Source organism: Vulpes vulpes, chromosome 2 (assembly GCF_048418805.1).
Source record: "Vulpes vulpes isolate BD-2025 chromosome 2, VulVul3, whole genome shotgun sequence".
Taxonomy (NCBI): Eukaryota; Metazoa; Chordata; class Mammalia; order Carnivora; family Canidae; genus Vulpes; species Vulpes vulpes.
Genome location: NC_132781.1, coordinates 125784487 through 125803420, shown reverse-complemented (window position 1 = coordinate 125803420; position 18934 = coordinate 125784487). Strand labels below are relative to the sequence as shown.

The window sequence follows — 18934 nt, the reverse complement described above, 5'->3', positions numbered from 1 at the left end:
CTTCCACTTTGCCTACACATAGGTCATCCTCTTTGTACACGGCCCGGGGGATCCTTTAAAAATGTAAATCAGATCAAGCTGCTCCCCTGCTCAAACATCTGTTGCACTTGGAATGAAATGGACGATGGCTCTCAAGAGTCCACGTGGCCTGGCCCCGACTGTCCTTTTCTCTGGACTCCCAGCCCTGCCACTGCTCCTCAGTGATTTGCATCAGCCATCCTCTTTTCCCGTGTGCCCTTGGATGTGCCTGTCTCCAGCTCAGAGCTGCAGTGCTTACTGCTTGCTGCTAGCTGCTCCCTGGGAGTGGGGAGCAATCTTTCCTAAGAGCCGTTCTTTATTTGGCTTGCCCCCTCAGATCATCCAGAGTTCTGTCCAGCTGAAAGCTTCTTAGACATGCCTTCTTTAGAAACCTCATCAGAAGCAGTTTCAGGCTCTTCTAAGCCTCTGCTATCCCCTTGCCCTCTATCTGAATTCCACTCATCACTGTTGCCATTACCCTACTAATTTAGTTAGCTTACTTAGTCTTTGTTTTGCCAACCACTACAGTACAATGGCAGGGAATGTATTTTGTTCATGTTGTATGCCTAGTGCTGTGAACAGGAGGCATTTATAAACATTAAATGACAGAATGAATGGGTAAATGAATCTGTGAATGAAAAGGCTCACTGCTCCTTTACTCGATGTGCTTTCCTTGGGGTCAGTGGCTTGGAGAGAACAGGTGTCAAGGAAACCGGGTTCTCAGAAAGCTCCTGAACTGTCTGCTTCATGGCGATAGGGACCATGTCTGTGTCCTTCCCCACTGCATCACCCAGGCCTGGCTCAGTCTAACTATGGATGAATGGAGCAGTGAATGAAAGTGAAAAGATTTGAGAACAGGGACAAAAGTGGTAACATAGGGATGGACATTTGCTCCCTCTGAGCCCACTGGGAGGGGCTTGCAAAGGTTGTAACTTGTTTGCTGGGTTTTTAGACACAATTGAATACATGTCACAAAGCACATCTTGCTTGGGTATGCATCAAACACCTGCAACTCTAAACGTCAGTCCTCATAGCACTTTTTGAAACATTTCTGAGCAGAGAAAGGCCATAAAAGAAAGGGCTGCTTGGGGATTATTTCAAAATATTGTTCTGCTGGTGTTACAATCATAGGATGTGAAGCAGTGCGTAGGAGTATGAAGCAGAGAAGGGATGTCAAGGCTTTGCAGGTAGGGATGGAGTCTGCAGGCCTTCAGGCATGAGGAGGGAATCCAGTCCTGTGATTTCAGTGTGATACTTGCAAATTGAAGATAGTCTTAAATATATTCTGGGAGGTATCTATTGTGTGAAGAGACCTTTTGTTATAGAATTAACAGCCTGCTGATCTCATTTTTGAGTTCTGATAATTTTTAAATGGAGGCCCAGCTGCATTTATTTATTAAAGATTTTATTTATTTATTCATGAGAGACACAGAGAGAGGCAGAGACCTAGGCAGAGAGAGAAGTAGGCTCCATGCAGGGAGCCCGATGCAGGACTCGATCCCAGGACCCAAGGATCACACCCTGAGCTGAAGGCAAACGCTCAACCATTGAGCCATCCAGGCATTCTGGCTCACTTGTATTTATTTCAAGGGATCATTTCATTCAACATCCACCTGACCTCTCAAAGTCCTTGTTCTCAGAGCATCTGCACTTTTCCCTGTCAGTATAACTTAGAGAAGTTTGAGGTCCAAGAGTAAAAAAAATGGCCACTTCTTTCATAACCACTTGTCTGTCAAATGAAAACAGAGCTGTGGGTTTGCAGGTTTCTAGGCAGATAGAAGACTGAGCAAGAGATTCAGTTATTACCACTCTATGCTAAATTGTGTCTAGAAAGAGCCAGAAAAAAAAGAGTGAACTGGTCCGTCGTCTCAGCTCGCCATATTCTTTGAAAAGTGTTTGGGTAGGAAGGTAGTTTGTATACACACACACACACACACACACACACACACATACACACTAAAAAGAAATGCAGTGTCAAGCTACTTTTCAGGGATAGAGGAGAGTGGGCCTGCATCCAAGTGAGAAATACTGACCTGAGACCTGTGTCCTAGTCTGTAAAGAAACCTGCATTTATTGAGCACCTACTATGTACCAGAATTTGGGCTCACTCCTCACTTTAGTCCTTTGGGGTGGATGTCATTTTCTTCATCTTGCCCTTCCCCTTCCCACCATTCCTCTGGCACTCATTCACCGTCTGAGTTCTTGAGCTACAGAACAAATGATGAGGCCCCTCTTTGTGCTACCATACAGACCTAGTCTCTGATGTCTGGGCTCCAAGGCGAGACAAACGGGGGGGTGTCTGTGGTCTTGGAGATGGTCCCTCCCTCCTCCGATCTCTCTCCAGGGGCCCTTTCTGCAGCGATTTGGTGTGAGCTGGAACATCACAGCTGTACGCTCTCCTAATGCATCCACCACAGAACCGGTTTGGGGAAGTTGCATAAGCCAGTGGTTATGTGCCTAGAACCACAATCCCCAGGCAGCCCCGCCCATCTTAAAAGTATAAGGTCAGATTTGGAGAAAAATCCTTGTGGCCTCCACAAATAGATGGGGACCAGTTGCCTGTCATTTGAAGGTGCCGCTCACACATTTTGAGGCCTGAGCCCGCACTCCTCCCCTGGGAATTGCATTTGGCTGCCTTTCATATTCGGTGAAAGAGTTTCTTGTTCCTGACAGGCAGTAGGCTGGGAATTCACTAGGCTTCCCTGTCACTCTAAAGGCCCCGTCAAAGCCACCTGCCAGTCAGAAATGATCAAAGAGGAGTCTACTTCTAAAAGAGGAAGTGAGTACGACTTATTGGATGGCGGCTCAGAGAGGCCAAGGGCTTTGCTCAGGGTCACAGGGCTAAGACCAGAATCCAGGGCTCCTGACCCCCGTTCCAGGAGTCTCTCTGTTATCCATTGTTGCCTTTTAGGTTGGCATTAACTCAAGTCCGATCGTTGATCCCTGCCTATCCTCCTAAATCACAGGCCCACATATCCAGCTGTTTGCCTCAGGGCTGTGCGGTTGACCAGCATCTCAAAATTATTATTTTTAAAAATTTTTATTTAAATTCAATTTGCCAACATAGAGTATAACACCCGGTGCTCATCCCAAGTGCCCTCCTCAGTGCCCGTCACCCAGTTACCCCACCCCCCACCCACGTTCACTTCTGCAACTCTTTGTTTCCCAGAGTTAGGAGTCTCTCATGGTTTGTCTTCCTCCCTAATTTTCCCCCACTCAGTTTCCCTCCTTTCCCTTTTGGTCCCTTTCACTATTTCTTATATTCTGCATATGAGTGAAATCATATGACGATTGTCTTTCTTCGATTGACGTGTTTCACTCAGCATAATACCTTCCAGTTCCATCCATGTTGAAGTAAATGGTGGGTATTCGTCTTTTCTGATGGCTGAGTAATATTCCGTTGTCTATACAGCCCACATCTTTATCCATTCATCTATCGAAGGACATCGTGGCTCCTCCCACAGTTTGGCTACTGGGGACATTGCTGCTGTGAACATTGGGGTGCAGGTGTCCTGTCGTTTCACTACATCTGTATCTTTGGGGTAAATACCCAGTAGTGCGATTGCTGGGTCATTGGGTCAGAATTATTATTTATACTCTGTGCCTCAACTTTGTTACTCTCTTTTCTGTTCTCCATTTTTATTCACAAGTCTTTCCTGGCCACCTTGCCCTGAAACTTTAGTCTGCTTAGACACATCATTTTCCCTTCACCTTTCATTGCTGAGTTGATTCTAACTTTCTTCCACAGCATGCCCTGCAGTTTCTGCCGCATATTCTTGCTGTCACCTGGACCACATCTGTCACCTTATTCTTTTTCCACTATAATTTTCTTTATTAAACTCCTAGTAGAAGTTATAAAATGTCATATACTTTGTGCAACTAGTGGAGTGATATAAATAAATAGTAGAGAAAGAGAAAGGGAGAAGTTACCAAGTTTTCCATACCTCTTCAATCTGCATCCTTTCCCCCTGCCATTTCCAATGTGAATAATTTGGTGTATACCCTTCTAGACCTTTCTCTTGCTCACACAAGAACATAATAATAAATGTATTACATATAGTATTCTTTTTTTGCTTTTGCAACAATAGAATCGTTTTGCACTTGGACCTGTGAATTATTTTAAAGTCAAGGTACAGATTTAACTTGTTTTAAAAAAAAACAAAACTGAATGACAACCCATTGTACTGCTGTATTGCAGTGTATTACATCATGTCCCATGGTTGGATATTCAGGGACTGGGTGGGATATTTTCAGCTTGCCTCTCCAGTTACCCTCTCCACTTTTTCTGCCCTCCTTCATGCTGTGAGGCAATCTGGGCCTGCATCTGGAGGCCCTTTGCCCTTAGGCTCCGACTTGGATTCAGTTCCTTCAGCACACCTAGGAGATTGGAAGGAAGGTACACAAGTGAGGTCAGGGTATCTTGCCCTCCTGATTCCTTCCTTCTGGATCACTGAGGAGTGGCTTGCATGCCTGTCCTGAAGGTCACAGCTCCTGTCAGGCAGAGCTGTCCATACAGCTGCCCCCCCCCCAACTATTCCCTCCTCTTGTCTTCAGGCCTGGGGATGATGTGGCTCCCTGCTCCCTGGGGATGGTGTGACTCCCTGTTGGTTGGCCCTGGAGTCTACACATCCGATTAATTTCCCAAACCCTGCCCATACTTTGTTAGAGAATCACTTTGCTAAACTCTCTTTAATAATCCATTTTGAATATTTTCTCTCTCCTTGTACCCTGAATGGTATAGGCTTCTTCCCTTTCCCTTTCCCTTTCCCTTTCCCTTTCCCTTTCCCTTTCCCTTTCCCTTTCCCTTTCCCTTTCCCTTTCCCTTTCCCTTTCCCTTTCCCTTCCCCTTCCCCTTCCCCTTTCCCTTTCCCTTTCCCTTCCCCTTCCCCTTCCCCTTTCCTTCTTTCTCCTGTCACTTGCTATTCATTCCTTTATCTCCAGCATGGTTATTTTGTCAGCTTAATTTTCTTTTCTTTTTTTAAGATTTTATTTATTTATTTATGAGAGACACAGAGAGAGGCAGAGACATAAGCAGAAGGAGAAGCAGGCTCCCTGTGGGAGCCGATGTGGGACTCGATCCCAGGACACTGGGATCACGACCTGAGCCGAAGGCAGATGCTCAACCCCTGAGCCACCCAGGTGCCCCTTATTTTTTTTCTTTTCTACTCTGAGATTGTATTTCATTCATTTTCTCAAAATCCTTCTAGAGCTCCCCAGCATCCACAGAATGAAGGCCAAATCATTAGCCAGCTATCTCTTGAGCCCCCCATTCTGGGATTCTAGGCATCAGGGACTCTGCCCAACACCATCGTTGCCCACTGAAATGCATTCCTTGCATTGATACAGTTGGTTTTCCTACTGAATGGTTATGTGATGTTGGACCACGAGCCAACCTCTGTAAGCTTTCATGTCTTCATCAGTGCAATGAGGAGAATATCAGCATTTCACTGATGGTTCATTGAACTCTTTGAAGACTTTCTAGCGCATAAGAAGGTTTCAGTAAATGCTAGTGATAAATTATCATTCCTCAGGGCACGTGGGTGACTCAGTCAGTTGAGCATCTGACTCTTGGTTTTGGCTTAGGTTGTTACTTTAGGGTCGTGAGATCGAGCCCCCTGTCAGGCTCCGTGCTCAGCAGGGAGGGGAGTCTGCCCAAGATGGTCTCTCTCCCTCTGCCCGTCCCCCATTCTCTCTCTCTCTCGAATAAAATAAATAAATCTTAAAAAAAATTAAATCTTAAAAAAAATATTATTCTCTCACTCTGGTCAGAATTATCTCTTTGGCTGTACCCTGGTGTCCAGATGAGTCATTTTCCCAAGACCTACTTCTATAAGGTCTCTGTGGACTCTTACTTGATTTCTACTGGACAGAAGATTTTTCTCTTTATCTTTCTCTCTCTTAGTTGACAGACTTTGCTTTTTGGTTTATGGAAAAACTGAGCAGAAAGCATGGAGCACGCTCATAAACTCCCTCTGTTCCCTCTACCCCAAAGTTTTCCATTATTAGCATATTGCTTTGGTGTGGTATATCTGTTACAATTGATGGACTGGTGTTGATATGTTATTAACAAAAGTCGATAGTTTTACATGAAGGTTCACTCTTGTGCAGTTCTGTGGTTTTGACAAATGTGAAACATCCCGTATCCACAATTAAAGTATCTTATGGCATAGTTTCAGTGCCCCTCAAATCTTCAGGGCACCCCCTTCACTTCCTATCTCCCTAAACTACTGGCATCCACTGATCATTTTATGTAGATAGTTTGACTCTTTCTCTTGACGTCGTATTGCTCTTTGTGCTCATAGCTTACTTCTACATGCTCCTAACCTACAACTTCACAGGCAGTAGTCACAGAAGTGTGTGTTTCAGTAATGAATTATTAAGCCCATTTATCCCTAGAATCAAGGCCTGGGTTGAAATTTCATGCACTCCTTCCTGATGAAGTAGGCATTTGGCTTTTGCACAGGCTGTTGAGCTCAAGGGACATGGGATACTGTTTGAACAAAGCTGGATCCCAGTTATCCAGTCTGCCTATGTACAGAGCACTTTTACTGTAGCTGCATAGATTTGAGGACTAAAAAGGAACAAACAAAAGCAAACAAGTAATAAAGCACAAAACCATCACCTAAATTCACACCAAAGATGGTCATCAATTAGCTCTTAAAAGTACTGACTTTTCTTTAGTCTGTATCCTACTTTACATTCTGGTCCTGAGCAACATAGTTTATATATAATAGTGATACCTACTTTACACTTTTCCTGTGATTTGGATTTGCCTTTAAGTTGTATATCTGTATGGGCAGAGCAGTAAACTTGAGATGGTGGCACAGTGGTTGTAGTGGCAGCAGTAGCATTATGCCTACCACTTATGGAGAGTTTTCCAAGTGTCTGACCCTGCGTGATAGTTAATTCTCATGTTAGGGATCTGTACTTTATAGATACGTAAGCAGACCTTTTTAGAGAACTAAAGCTAAGGAAGCTGAGGATTAATTGAACTCCACTAAGACAAAGAAACTGGGGTTCAGAATTAGATCAGGTCACCTGCCAATACCACACCGTACTTAGTAGCAGAGATGCAAATACAGGTCAGTTCCACACTGTCTTAGTCTCTCCCTAAACTCTTGAATGGCTGTGCAAACTGTTGTTGCTTTCCATCCCAGACAGCAGCCTTTCTATTTTTCTCTCTCAGCATCCAGCTAAAGATGTGCTAGTTTCTTTTTTTCTCCAGATCTGGTGCTTCCTATTTTCTGATAAGGCATGTGTGTTCCCATACCACATCTACCCTACTCTGCCTCTTTCTCTCATCCCCCCCAACCCCCCCTAACCTTCTGGTACAGTGATCCTTTATGATCCCCAGTAATCTCCTTCCTCCGATGTGCTGCCTGGAATTTGAGACGTCCTTGTGACTGCGTGTGGACTCACATTGGCCCACGTCGGCCCACGGTGGTCCATGTTTAAAGAGCAGGGGTGGAATTCCTGCTGTTTCGTGAGATCATTTTAGGTTGTTCCATAAGAGGGCATTAAATAACGTTGAATCCCACATTGGGACATCTTGTCCCCTTTCTTTTTCTAACCTGCTGAGCGGTTCAAGGAAGAAGTCTCAGTGTCTTGCTCATCTGAATTGGACACCTCGCTGACACTTGATAACTTTGTTTTTTAAAGAAGGCAGCAGATCTGAGTTCCTCCTTCAAAACCCTTTCGAAGGCAGCAGTGTCGCCAAAATATAGTGATGTTTTTATAGTACTCATTCCTAGGTTTGCTGTCTATTTTTGGTAAGTGATACTGGCTTAGAATTTATAGGAGTAAGACAGTGTTTACTTTGAAAATATACTTATTAAGAATACATTACATTTATTAAGATGGAGTAAATGACAGTGCAGTTTCTACCAGGTTAGGCCAAATATCATGAAAATGGTGCACAAGTGTCTGAGATTTGGGCTTCATAGGCCCAGCTGACCTTCCTGCTTGTGACCAGAATGGCTCTGTGGCTTCTGTCCACCTCCCCTCCCCAACGTCTCGTTCCTAACCTGGTTATCCACTTGTGCTGATGGGTGGCTGGAACCCTGCTGAAGATTGGGAGACTGTTATCAGGGGGCTGGGATTAATATGCCATCCACAGTTCATCCCCCACTCCATTCTGACCCAGGGCAGGCTACATAACTTGTCTGGCCCTCTGATAATCACATCTCTGAAGTGGTTAACATGGTCCTGGGGCGGGAAGAATGCACATAGCTGGCTTTGTTCTAGTTCAGAGGAGCGAGTGTCCACCCTGCCCTGGTTCATACTGCTCGTGGCTACTGATTCCTCTGGGTTAGCGTCTCTCCTGCCTCTCTTGCCTCTCCTGCCTTGGGTTCCACCCCTCCAGGGCCAAAATAAACCTAATAAAGTGAACATGGTACTTCCCGTTGTTAGGAACTCTGCTTTGAAGGCAGTGCCCCTGGTGATCCTCCGTCTAGCACACCTGGGATTACGTATATTTTGATGACGAGAGAAAGAATGTCTTTGAGACTCATCTGTGGCATCTGCTGTGAAACTGCTCAGTTTCAATACAGACTCAGAGCCAAGAAACTGCATTTCTCTTCCAGGTGTCTCTTTTCTCCCAGGTCTTTCTCTTTCTGTCTCAATGGTAAATTCGTTGTGAGGGTCTTAGAGACAGATCCATACATTGCCCAGGGAGAGTGGGTTTGGGGACAGGTTTAAGAATGCCACCCACTCTCCATTCCTGCTGTAAGAGAGCAAGTGGATTGTTACCTCCTCGTGGAGGCTTATTTCCAGAGGAAGAATGACCTGGAGGGACCAGGAGAACTTGCCCTCTGGGGGTGGGTTTGAGAGGAGAAGTCTTGGCTGAGCTTGGCTGCTGGTGGCAGGAGCTGAGAACAGTTGCCGAGGGTTGAGTGGGGACTGGCGTCTCTGGCATTCCCTTTATGGCCAGGTCTGTTCTGTTTTGATTAATAAAGTGCTAGTTCACTTCCTCCTGAGTATTTGTGAGCGGGCAGTTTTACAGTGGCCAGTTCTAAAAAAGATGTAGCTCCCACGTATTAAGCATTTATACAGTGCTACACAGAGCTCAGCCCTTTCCATCTAGCATCCCCATAATCCTGAGCAGCACCCTCAGAGAAAGATGTCATTGTCCCCTTTGAGGTAGCTGAAGCCTGGAGAAGCGAAGTCACTTGTCCAAGCACAGGTAGCGGCAGCGTGGGGATGTTTTCTAGGGAGTTCCGTGTAATTACTCAGATGGGGATTTGTTTTAAATAACCACCTGCGCCTTCATCTGGACTTTAAAAGGATCTTGAGTCCCCACTGAGGGTCAGAGTCTGGGTGTTGTGATTTGAACGCAGGTAACAAAATATTTGATTTTGGGAGATGTTCTTCATTTTATATCCTCCTTTTCTGTTGCTAGGATTATAGTTTTTATTCTGAGCTGCTGGAATGTCGGCAGAGTATAGAACAGATGTGTCTTAAGTACTGTTCTCAGACTGACTTTATTCACTGGGAAGGAGTCCACAGAGGGCTCTGGTTTCTCTGGGAGGCATATTCTCATTACCTCAGACAGACAGAAGTGGTGATTTAAGTTCTTTTAAGTTCAAGACTTGACGAGGAAAACTAAAATGGGAACCCACATCTCCAGTAGGCTTGAGTTCAAGATTCTGTTTTTTCATTCTCTGTTCTGGTTTGAATCCAGCCTTTCTTCTTTCTTTCTTTCTTTCTTCTTTCTTTTTCTTTCTTTCTTTCTTTCTTTCTTTCTTTCTTTCTTTCTTTCTTTCTTTCTTTCTTCTTTCTTTCTTTCTTCTTCTTCTTCTTCTTCTTCTTCTTCTTCTTCTTCTTCTTCTTCTTCTTCTTCTTCTCTCTCTCTCTCTCTCTCTTTCTCTTTCTCTCTCTCTCTCCACCCAGCATGAAGCACAACACAGGGCTCAAACTCATGACCCTGAGATCAAGACCTGAGCTGAGATCAAGAGTTGGACTCTAAACTGACTGAGCCACCCAGAATGCAGCTGTTTTTAACCACACACCTCCTTACAGAGTTTATTTTCTCCTTCCTCTCTCCCCCTTCCTCTCCTTCCCTCCCTCTCACTCTCTCCTCTCTTCTTTTTCTGTCTCTCTTCTCTCCCTTTTTCTAACAAACTCCACAAATTTTTTATGTTTTTTTTTCTGATCATTACCATACATTAGTGAGGAAAAAAGATTGGACTCTGTCAGACTTGAAGGGCTGGTGCTACCCTGGATTGTATGTTACATCCTTTTATAAGCTGCATGAACCCACTCTGGCCATAAGGGGCAGGTTTAATGCAGTGCTTTTATAAGTCGTGGCTTCAGAGTTGTTGGATTCCTAAAGTTACCTGCTATAACCAACTGGTCATCAGTTTGAGCCCTGGAACAGTCAGATTTAATAGCAAACAGTAAGGAGAGCCCTGTCAGAAAGAGCCCCTTGTCATAAGGTTTAAGGATAAGTGGTTCAGTGGCCTCAGGTGGAAATCTGTCCAGTGCCCAGAAGTAGAGACCTGGATTTGCTTCCCAGTGGAACTAATCAACTCTGTTGCTTAGAGAAAGTCGCTCGCCTTTGTGCCTATCTCTCCATTTGGAAAATGGGGACCATCTCTCTCTAATATACTTTGTAATTTAAATCTTTTAAAAAATATTTTCAAGTGCTGTAAATAATATGAATGGAATCAATATAACTAATATATAAAAGTGTTTACTATGTGCTAGTTATTTGACATGTGCATGTGCGTGTGAGCTCACACACACTCTCCCTCCCTCGTTTATTCCTGGCCGCCCCATTGTGAGGTGAGCTAGGTATTATTATCCACTCTGAGCTAATAAAAACTGAAGCTCTGAGGGGTTAAGTCCTAATTCAAGATGACACAGTTCGTTAAGTGGTCGACCTGATTCTCCCATCCAGGGAAGAAGCCAGCTAGACCCAACCTGGCCTGCTGGTATGCCTGGGCACCCCACTAGCCTTCCAGACCTCCCATCCTCAACCCTGGGCAACAGGGCAGGGCCCAAGGCAGTCAGAGTCCTTGGTTATTTTAGGCTCTCTATATCTTTATTTTGGGTTCTAGATAATCCCAGTGTGCTCTAGAAATATCATCATTCTTTGTCTATATCATCCCATGAGAAGCCTTGGTAGATGTCCAAACTAGACCATTTCACCTCTTTGGGCATCAGCTCATAGATGCTCGACACCATCAGCTGCTGGGAACAGAAAGTGAAGAGCCCTGCTGGGCCACCACATTCACCGGTCCTTTGTAACATCATGCAGGATAACTTTTAATCATAGATGGCAGATTTGTTTGTCTTGCTGGTTTTCAACCCTCGCATGTGTTCATCTGGTCTGTGAACTCACAGACAAGCATGTTTGGTAACCATTAAGGTTTGGTTTTATGTAACCTGAGGGTGGTCAGTGGTTCTGCTGTTTGTCAAGGCCAAATTCAAGGCTTGCCTTTCAGACTTTCCTGTGTCCAATGACAGTTTGCCTAGGCTACCCTTTGTTAGTGGATCCCACATCCATGAAAAGAGTTAAAATTAACGAAGTCATTTGATGAATCGCTTTAACAGAAGGTAGGGAATAGGCTGGGGAGCTCCAGGGGCAGCATGTGTTTGAGCTCTGTGAATTGAGGTTTGGATATCTCTGGTCTGCATGATGAAAAGAAATAATATTGATACCATAGCAGTCCAAAGAGCAGGAGTCTTGTTGCTCCCATCTCTGAAACTTCCACCGGCCTGTATTTCATCGCTGTGCTCTATCTATTTTGATTCCTGATTATTGAGCCAGAGAAGATATATCGAATTAGCATTTGAAGAGTTTCCAATGATGCCATCACAATGGTGTTAATTCCACTTGGATCACTCGTTAGTATTCCCTGAGGCACCATGGGCCTGAGATAGCTTTTGCCCCTCTGCTGATATTTGATGCTTGTTGAAGGAAGTAATGATCATGTCAGTTGGTTCCCTAGGCTAGATGTTCCCTAGACAGGAGGGTGGTCATATTTCATACCAGGGCTCACTACAGGTGCTAGCTGGCCCCTTTCCAAAAAGTTTACTTCAGTTCTTTGCTAGGAAGATAAAGAATGTCAGAAGAGCACTGAGCTATTAGAGGCAAACCTTAGAGTTACCAAGACTATTACTACAAAGCTTCTTTTAGAGATGCTTCTGCTATCTCTCTAGACACACAGAACTGTGCCTTTGACACACAGCACCATGAGTTCCAATGCTGGTCTCTGACTTGGTGCTGGGCTGGCTGATGATCTGCATGAGAACCATTTGTGGGGTTTATAAAATTCAGATTTAGTGGCCTAGAGCAGGGCCTGGGACTCTATATTCTTTTAATGTGCACACCCTAGTTTGGGAAGCACAGTCCTGGGACTGCCTTATATAATTTTGCAATTACTCATAAAACAGTAGTCCAACTTTCTGGCCACATCACATAATTTTGTGACTCAAATGGCCTTTCCGTCATAATGACATGATGCAACCTATGTCCCACCCTTCACCCATTCGGCTTACCAGTATTCAGTAGCTGTCTAGGATGAGCTCCAGGAACAAAGGTGCAAAGGTCAAAGAGATGTATAGTCCCAAGACCGAAGGAGTCTTTGGTCTAGTCAGGAGACAGTGGAACAGTGGAACCCCTGAAGCACCAGGTTCTGGTGAACAGCAGTTATTGTAGACAATGGGGTTGTTTGAGCAAAATTGCAAGCAAACTTGCTGGCAAGTCAGGTAATGCGTCCTGCAGGAGAAACACTTTGATTCGAGGCTTGACAGAGGAGAGGGTGGTTGTCAGAAGCCACGTGAACATGGCAAGAAGGCAGAGGGAACTTTTTTGCAAAGGCTTAGTGGTCAGAGAGCCTGCTGCATGTTTCTGAATTTGCCATGGAATGACACACGAGGCTATATGTGATGGAAATGAGGGTGGACATAGAGACGAGCGCCAGATCAGGGAGGCCTTGTGGATCATGCGTGGTGGGAATTTACATTTGATCTCATTTGTACATTTTCCTTGTGGCAGAGGTGGGTGTTTTCCTGGGTGCCTCCTTGATCTGTGTGTCTTTCAGGTCCTCTCCCCCGATAGTATGACACGATGCAATTTCCTGCTCTCCTGTAGTACCTTGAACGTGGGAGCAGCCAAGTGGCACTAAGCCATATCCCATGTGGATGCCTAGCCTCAAATCTCATTTTCTGGCCTGGTTCACACCCTTTTATTTCCGAGGCCAGAAGTCAGCCTATTTATTCATAGACTTCCTTCCCCATTAAACTGATGTTCTTTGTGAAAGCCAGTTCAACTGCCTTGCCAGCTTCATCTCTGCCACTTTCCTCCTTGATCCCTAAGCTCCCCATCTCGACACTGATCTTTTTCCGGTTTTCAAAGAAACAAAACTTTCTACCACAGGGCCTCTGCACATGCTATCCCCTCTTCCTGCAGCTCTCCATTCCCACCCCATCTCTTTGATCATCCCTGCAAAGGCCTCTTTTCACCTCGGTTTAAACAAGCCCACTCACTTATGTTTTGTGACACTTGATACAATTTTACGTTGTTTTATTTATTTTTGTTGATTTTCTTTATTGCCAGATATCCCCTTAGGTTTCATAAAAGCAGTGACATGGTATGACTCATTAACTACTGGATCCTCTCTATGTATTTAGTCATACATATTAAATAATTACTTGCTGGATGAGTGGATAGATGAACAATGGATGGATGGGGGGGGGGGTGGGTGGATAGAATTGAAGTCTGTAAGTTGAATTCATAACAAAATGTAACGTACCATTCTCTCTTCAAGCTTTTCCATTCAGCCAGGCTCCTGAGATTTCTCTTCGCCGTCAGGACCCCAGCAAAGCTACCTATCTGTCTCTATCTATCTATCTATCTATCTATCTATCTATCTATCTATCTGAAAGAGAGGAAGTGAGAGAGAGAGTTCACAAGCAGGGAGGAGGGGTAGAGGGAGAAGCACGCTCCCCATTGAGCAGGGAGCCTGATGCGGGGCTTGATCCCAGGACTCTGAGATCATGACCTGAGCTGAAGGCAGAAGCTTAACCGACTGAGCCAGCCAAGGGCCCTCCATTCATTCTTTTAATGAAATCTGTGATATTGAAAGCTGACACTGGTTGGTTCGTCTACTGACATATAGGAGCTATATGTCTATATTTCCTTAATTACCTTGGACTGTATGTGCATTGTTTCCAGTTGGCTCACTTATCCAAATTTCTTCTAAGTTATAACTTTTAAAAAAGACTTTAATTATAAAAAAACATTTTTTCATAATAGGCAACAGACACATCTCAGAAAATGTGAGAGTTTAATGAAGCAAATGTGAATCTTGCATAATTTCTCCACCTGGGTTAAAGACTAGAGATCTATAGAATACTATAGCTATTTTGTCTTTTTTCCATTCAGCGCTTTTCCTGTACATTCTATAAACTTGTGTGCAATGTTTGCATACCTGTGTAAGAATCCTGAATTTTAAATATAGCATGATCCTCATGTCATTATAAAGACTTTCAGAGGCTATTTCATTGTATGTCTGATCCCAGGTTCTATTTTTGAGAATCACTGTTGAGTGCCAACAGGATACAAGACACTGAGGTATAAGTTATATACTACTTTCAATATTTACTGCTTAGTGAGCCAGAAAAGATAACACAAGAGTGTCTTCCCTCAAGTAGCTATATTTCTGAGTGGCTAGGTAGGTTGCAGATGCAAGAGGTGAAGCTCTAATTTGAATCTGGGGCAAATGTCAAAGACTGGATCCCTGACAAATATACCCAATTCAAACACTGAGTGCGTTGAGCACACAGATGTCTTAAGTCACTGTGTTCCTACTAGACCTCTAGACCGGTGAACTGGGAAAACTTTTGCAGACCCCCTCTTCTCTGAATTCCTAGCTCTGAGAATGACTTATGTTTGCCTTCTTTTCTAGAGTGACCGTCTCCTTATCAAGGGCGGTAGAATCGTCAATGATGATCAATCCTTTTATGCTGATATTTACATGGAAGATGGTTTAATAAAGTAAGTATATAGAACCGTATCTTTATTTTTTTGTACTTCCTTTCTTCCTGAGAGGCTCAGAAAGAAGCTTGCCTAGACCTTTGGTTCCCTGTGTTTTATTTCTTCTCCTCACTAAAAAAATGAGTCTTTTTAAAAAAAGATTTATAATTATTTTAGAGAGAGTGAGTGAGTGAGGAAAGGGGCAGAGGAAGGGGGAGAGAATCTTCAGACAAACATCTTGCAGAGTGTGGAGACTGATGTGGGGCTCCATCTCAGGCCCCTGAGATCATGACCTGAGCTGAAACCAAGAGTTGGATGCTCAACCGCCTGAGCCACCCAGGAGCCCCAAAGTGAATCTTTATTTTAACCCTTCGTTCTGGTTGCACATAATCCCTTAAAATGGGAGCTAGCCTTAATTTATTCTCATCTTGTGAATGAAGTGAAAAATCTAAATTCAGTCAACCAAATGATGCCGCAGGCCTCTTTGTGCAAAGGACACTGATGGGGCACCCTATGCATCTTAGAGAAGTGGAAGATGTGACTATTGTCCTTAAGTTTATTGAAAAGGTGTGCACACAGTTACAGCTCCATATAAACATAAGGCTCGTGCATTTGGTATCACAGGAGTTCAAGTGAGGATAAGTGATGTAGAAGTGCACAGAAAGGAGAAATCCCATCAGAGGATGGTTTGGGGCTGGAGAGGCCATTTGAACTGATCCTTAACTTACGTGGAGTTTAGTTGGGCAGAACACAGAGAAGCATACATCTCAGATCACATTTTCAAACAGGTACTTTAGAGATGTATACCTGCCTTTTAAAATGATTTGCTTTTGGGGATCCCTGGGTGGCGCAGCGGTTTGGCCCAGGGCGCGATCCTGGAGACCCGGGATCGAATCCCACGTCAGGCTCCCGGTGCATGGAGCCTGCTTCTCCCTCTGCCTGTGTCTCTGCCTCTCTCTCTCTCTCTGTGTGACTATCATAAATAAATAAAAATTTTAAAAAAAAATTAAAATGATTTGCTTTTGGGAGCCTGGAAACTGTGCAATCAGGTTACGTTTTTGTGCAGGTTCCCTACATAGTGACCTGTAAAAGAGGATTTGGTCTACACATAACTTTTCATCACATAGAATGAGTTATGTCTCTGCACTGAACAGATATTGTAGAAGATTGATGTATCCAGTTCATCCTGTTAGCCATCCCTGGCCTTGTTCAATTTTATTATTACATTATTTAAGCTCACTGGATATAGTGGATCTCTTCCTTATCTTTGAAGACTTGGCTTAGATATAACTCTGTAGGTGGGTGTTCCTTGTCAGTCCCCAAATCTAGGCTGGTTTCCCTTCTATGAGCCTCCAAACCCCTTGTGCTTTTATGAGTCAACAGCCATTCTGACCCTGTTAGGCTCTCTGAAGGCAAGGACCCTACCTTGTTCATCTCCATATCCAAGTACTTAACCCAGTACTTAGCATGGAGAGACTTTTAAGAAGAACTACCTTTCATTGACTGTGCAGTATGTGCCAGGCCCTGTTAAATGTTTTACATGCGTAATTTTATTTACTTCATGGGCAATTCCATGAAGTAAGTACTATTACTACCCTTTTCTCAGATGAGGTCAAAAAGGAACACAGAGAGGAAGTAACTTGATAATGATCAACACATAAATCAAATACATTGAATGAATGAACAAATAAACATGCATGAATGAACATCTTCTAGTTTAGTTGTCTTACCTACATAAACACCTTTTCATATTAGAAATAGGCAAAATGGAAATAGTGGCAAACTAACCAATAATTAACAATTAATTAATTAGAAACAATAATTTCTTCAAATATAAGCCCCAAGTAATCTTATATTTTTCTTGTACTAAAAAAATTATTGTATATAGTCAGCTCTCTTTGGAGATGGCAAGTTCCCTCATTTAGAGATTTTCAGAGATGGTGGAAGAGAGTAGTACCTAATGCTTCTTCCTCATTTCAGAACTCATGATGGGCATCACTAATTGATCACAGCCCTTTTCACAATTGAGTCTTAAATACAGGCTCAGAATCCATCCTCACATAGTGAGTCAGGCATCTACTACCAGAGTTAACTGTGTAAATCCTTTTTGCCATCTCTATTAGAATAGACGAGAAGGCCGCTTGCCAAGGATGCTATAGAAGGGATGTAACCATCAGTTGTGTGCATTGGTGGTGGAGAAAAGGGTATATTAAAATGATCTTCATCTAATCCTGACATTTTATATATCTTCAAAAACATCCTGAATTAACAGAGCATAAACACAGAAATAATTTCCCCTGATTGTCAGATTGCTGTTTGAATATCTGTGAATATTTATGGAGTGCCTGCTGTGTGCAAGGTGATTGTTTAAGGCATGGGACCCATGCTATGCCACATGCTATGGTGGCTATCACTGGGACCCACATCTTCCCCCAGGGACCTTACAGTCTTGGTTTAAAGATTTATTTATTTATTCATGAGAGACACAGAGAGAGGCAGAGACATAAGCTGAGGGAGAAGCAGGCTCCCTGTGGGGAGCCTGATGTGGGACTCGATCCCAGGACCCCGGGGTCACGACCTGAACCGAAGGCAGACACTCAACCACTGAGCCACCCAGATGTCTGGGACCTTACAGTTTTTTAGGGGAACTGAGATATCTGTGTTTATCAAAGGGTATAACATTACCAGATAATATCAGTATCTAGTATTAAAGTAGGAGAATAGATGAGATTCATAGGGAAGGCGGGTGCCATGTGGGGTTAGTATGGTTATTAATTATCATAGCTGATGCTTTTCGGATTCTCCTGTGCTGTGCCTAACAGCCTTCTGTGGGCCTGACATACTAAAACTTAATCTATATGACAAACCTATGGAGGAAACATTTTTATTACATTCTACAGTTGAAGGAATTAAGACATGATGAGGTAAAGTAACTTGGCCAAGGTCATGAAGCTAATAACTAGCAGAGACTGTGAACTCAGTCTGCCTCCAGGGTAGATCTGTACTCTTAATTATTAGACCTGGCTGTCAGTAGGGATTTCACCAAGGAAGGGAGGTGGGAACCAAACCTTTAAGGATTAATGTGATCTTGAGTGGCTCAGTGGAGAAAAATTAGGAAGGCATTTCTGTTTAAGACATGGTATTCCACTAGTTTTCAAAACTGGTGGAAACACACAGCATATACACATGCGTGGGGAGGGCTACTAACTCTTCTTACCCTTGGTTCTCAATTTGCCTCAGATGAAGAGGAGGGAGGGAGAAAAATGAGAACATAGTGGCCAGTATCTGGACTATAATGGAGGTATCGTCAGAGGCTACATTTTTTTCCACAGCGTGTTTTGAATTGTGGTGACTCTGGAATGGCCCAGTGGGGATGTGGTGAGGTTGAATTCTTAGAGATGTCAAGAATACTTTATTTGAGTTGCAAGACTTAAGATTTTGGAGGACCAGTGGTAGACTTATTGTCCCCAGAGGGTGTCTGTCTTGGCTGGCTGTGAACAAAAGGGGAACGTGTTCACGCCCCTGGTCGTGGGGTACATGTCTCCCCAACCAGGACATGATGCTTGTGCATCTTGTCTATCCAGAATTAACTGGCCATTTAGATCGAGGGTGTGAAGTCACATAGAAGCCAAGCAACATCAGACAGTCTCGAAGGTAACATTTTGCCAGGAGTAGTTGTCTTCGTCACTTGACTTGTGTAGGTAGTGTGTCTCTGGAGTACTCGTCAGCTTCCTCCTCACCTGAGTCCCCCTTTCTTCCTTCTGGGGATGCGCTGAAGCTTCTTGGGCGCAGGTGTGTCTGGTAGAGGTTGTCACCATCCTCTTCCTTGGCTTGATACTTCTGCTGAGGTGCCTGCCAGCTGGGCATCTGCCTCTTTGGCTTCCTCCTTCGAATCTGCCTTTGGCTGTGATTGACAGATCAATTATCAGGGAAGGG

The 18934-nt window shown here is 43.9% G+C and overlaps 1 protein-coding gene across 4 annotated transcripts in view; it reads left to right on the top strand.

The window, feature by feature from the left end:
* The window catches only part of DPYSL3 (dihydropyrimidinase like 3), a 120677-nt gene that overhangs the window by 72927 nt on the left and 28816 nt on the right, over positions 1-18934 (top strand). For all 4 annotated transcript variants that reach the window (XM_072749929.1, XM_072749926.1, XM_072749928.1 and 1 more), the window contains exon 2: positions 14931-15019. In XM_072749929.1, coding sequence (XP_072606030.1) covers positions 15000-15019 — 20 coding nt within the window. In that variant the 5' untranslated portion in view covers positions 14931-14999. The remainder of the gene's footprint in view (positions 1-14930; positions 15020-18934) is intronic.